This window comes from Ostrea edulis, chromosome 4, assembly GCF_947568905.1.
Source record: "Ostrea edulis chromosome 4, xbOstEdul1.1, whole genome shotgun sequence".
In the NCBI taxonomy this organism is placed as follows: Eukaryota; Metazoa; Mollusca; class Bivalvia; order Ostreida; family Ostreidae; genus Ostrea; species Ostrea edulis.
The window spans coordinates 681602-683707 of NC_079167.1; the positions used below are offsets into that span (position 1 = coordinate 681602).

Here is a 2106-nt window from a genome sequence, read left to right on the forward strand (position 1 = left end):
AACGTTTGTAGAAATACGGCAAACACACGGCAAGAAATCTTTCTAGCGACATGAACGAAATTAAAAAAATCGTAGTCAAACCAGCAAAGATCAAGACAAAGGAGAAATAGTCACAAGTCGGTTGCCCTCCAACCCAATGAAAATTGTTATGGTAGTTAACAAGAACAAGAGGGGTAGATGCTAAAATCCCGAAAAGATCTGTTATGGCCAGAGCTCCCACAAGGCGATAGAAATTCTTCCATTTATGGCGCTTCGATGTCCTCACTAAAACAAAAATTGCCATTAAGTTTCCAAACATTCCACACACAAACATAGCGATCACCGTGGAAATAGAAGGCGTAGATAAAAACATATTTGTAGTGTTCGAGATATTCACCTTGAAGCTCTCATTCAAACTAATCTTCAAGTTTTCCATACCACTATAAATAAAACAGCCGCACTCTACCTATTGTTTGTTTCCAATAACGCTCACATAATCCTAGTGTCGACGCAAGTTGCTAATATCCGATTTTGTCATTATTGGGAACATTTTATCAATTTCATGACTAATTGCAAGGTGCTTTGTTGTATTGTGCAACTCGGAGAAAGACAAATTGATATTTATGACGAAATAGTGTGTATTCCCTGAGTATAGATCTGCTGCTTCCATGTCATTGTGTCACAGCATCTGATCCGCAGTGCCGAGATATCTGACCTTCCGTTCATCATACAATGCCGGTGTAGCGGGGATCACTGTCGCTAGGGATAAGGGTCTCTCTAAAAATAGCGGTAGCCCTGCTGTTCGACGCTCGCATAATTAGACCCATAGGTAGTTGTAAACATTTTATATGGTTGTAATCAGTAATTCTGTTGAAGTATGGTGATGAAAAAAAGAAGACCATAAAACGTTCTCTTATCGCAACATATCCGATCCTATAATTTTCCGGGGGTGTTGCTAAATCGCCGAACAAAAAACGAAACTGTAAAATCAAAATGATGCCTATATTAAATATTGTGGTATATAATTATGCCGTTATTTATTTATTTGCACATCGATAGATGTTGCTACAGAATAAAAGATCATTTTTAAAAAAATAAATAAATACCCACATAAAAAGGAAACCGATTTTTCAGATATTGAACTTTAATTCACCTCATCATTTCGGGGTTGGTATTTTTTTAAATGGATTATGTAAAAGAAAGGTAAAATGCTCGTAAAGATTACAGAAAAGCGTACAAAAATAGTGGCATTTTAGGCCTACAAACTTACTATCTCTGAGATTCAAGTATACAATGACAAGGCACGAATTGCTAGGTTTTCAGGAAGAGAACTTCTTTTTCGCAGATGTTTGCCGCTAGTTACAAACTTGCGGAGAACATCCCAGCTTCATGCTGCAAGTTTGCACTAAATTCACAAGTAGAAATCCCATCTCTTTGTTCAAAGAAAGTTTATGGGAATATATTCATGGAAAGTTTGCAGGAGTTATAAAAAGGTAAATTAGACAATCAAATGCAAATTGCCATTAAGCTGTCTGGGCTGTTCGTCATTTTTAATTGTGTGCAAGTGTTATAGTGGGCGTGTGTTATTTCAATATCATAAATAAATAGGCGTCGAATGCAGCTAAATTCAGAGTGGATCAGTTATATCAATGTACACACTGCATGTATGAAAGTAGCCCTATATCTGATCACTATACACTTCATTATGAAAGTAACCCTATATCTGATCACTATACACTTCATTATGAAAGTAACCCTATATCTGATCACTATACACTTCATTATGAAAGTAACCCTATATTTGATCACTATAAACTTCATTATGAAAGTAACCCTATATTTGATCACCATACACTTTATTGTGAAAGTAACCCTATATTTGATCACCATACACTTCATTATGAAAGTAACCCTATATTTGATCACTATACACTTCATTATGAAAGTAACCCTATATTTGATCACTATACACTTCATTATGAAAGTAACCCCATATTTGATCACCATACACTTCATTATGAAAGTAACCCTATATCTGATCACTATACACTTCATTATGAAAGTAACCCTATATTTGATCACTATACACTTCATTATGGATTGTTAATATTTAATGCCAGGAATATC

At 35.2% G+C, this 2106-nt stretch overlaps 1 protein-coding gene across 2 annotated transcripts in view; it reads right to left on the bottom strand.

Moving 5' to 3' along the window:
- The window catches only part of LOC125669441 (prostaglandin E2 receptor EP4 subtype-like), a 35909-nt gene extending 35334 nt beyond the window's left edge, over positions 1-575 (bottom strand). The window contains exons 1-2 of one of the 2 annotated variants that reach the window (XM_048903938.2): positions 377-513; positions 1-264 (exon numbers count right to left, since the gene is read on the bottom strand). The exon at positions 1-264 is cut by the window's left edge and continues 392 nt beyond it. In XM_048903938.2, the coding sequence (XP_048759895.1) occupies positions 1-52 (52 nt within the window). In that variant the 5' untranslated portion in view covers positions 53-264; positions 377-513. The other variant, XM_048903937.2, reaches the window with a different exon arrangement.
- Positions 576-2106: the final 1531 nt, after the last annotated feature.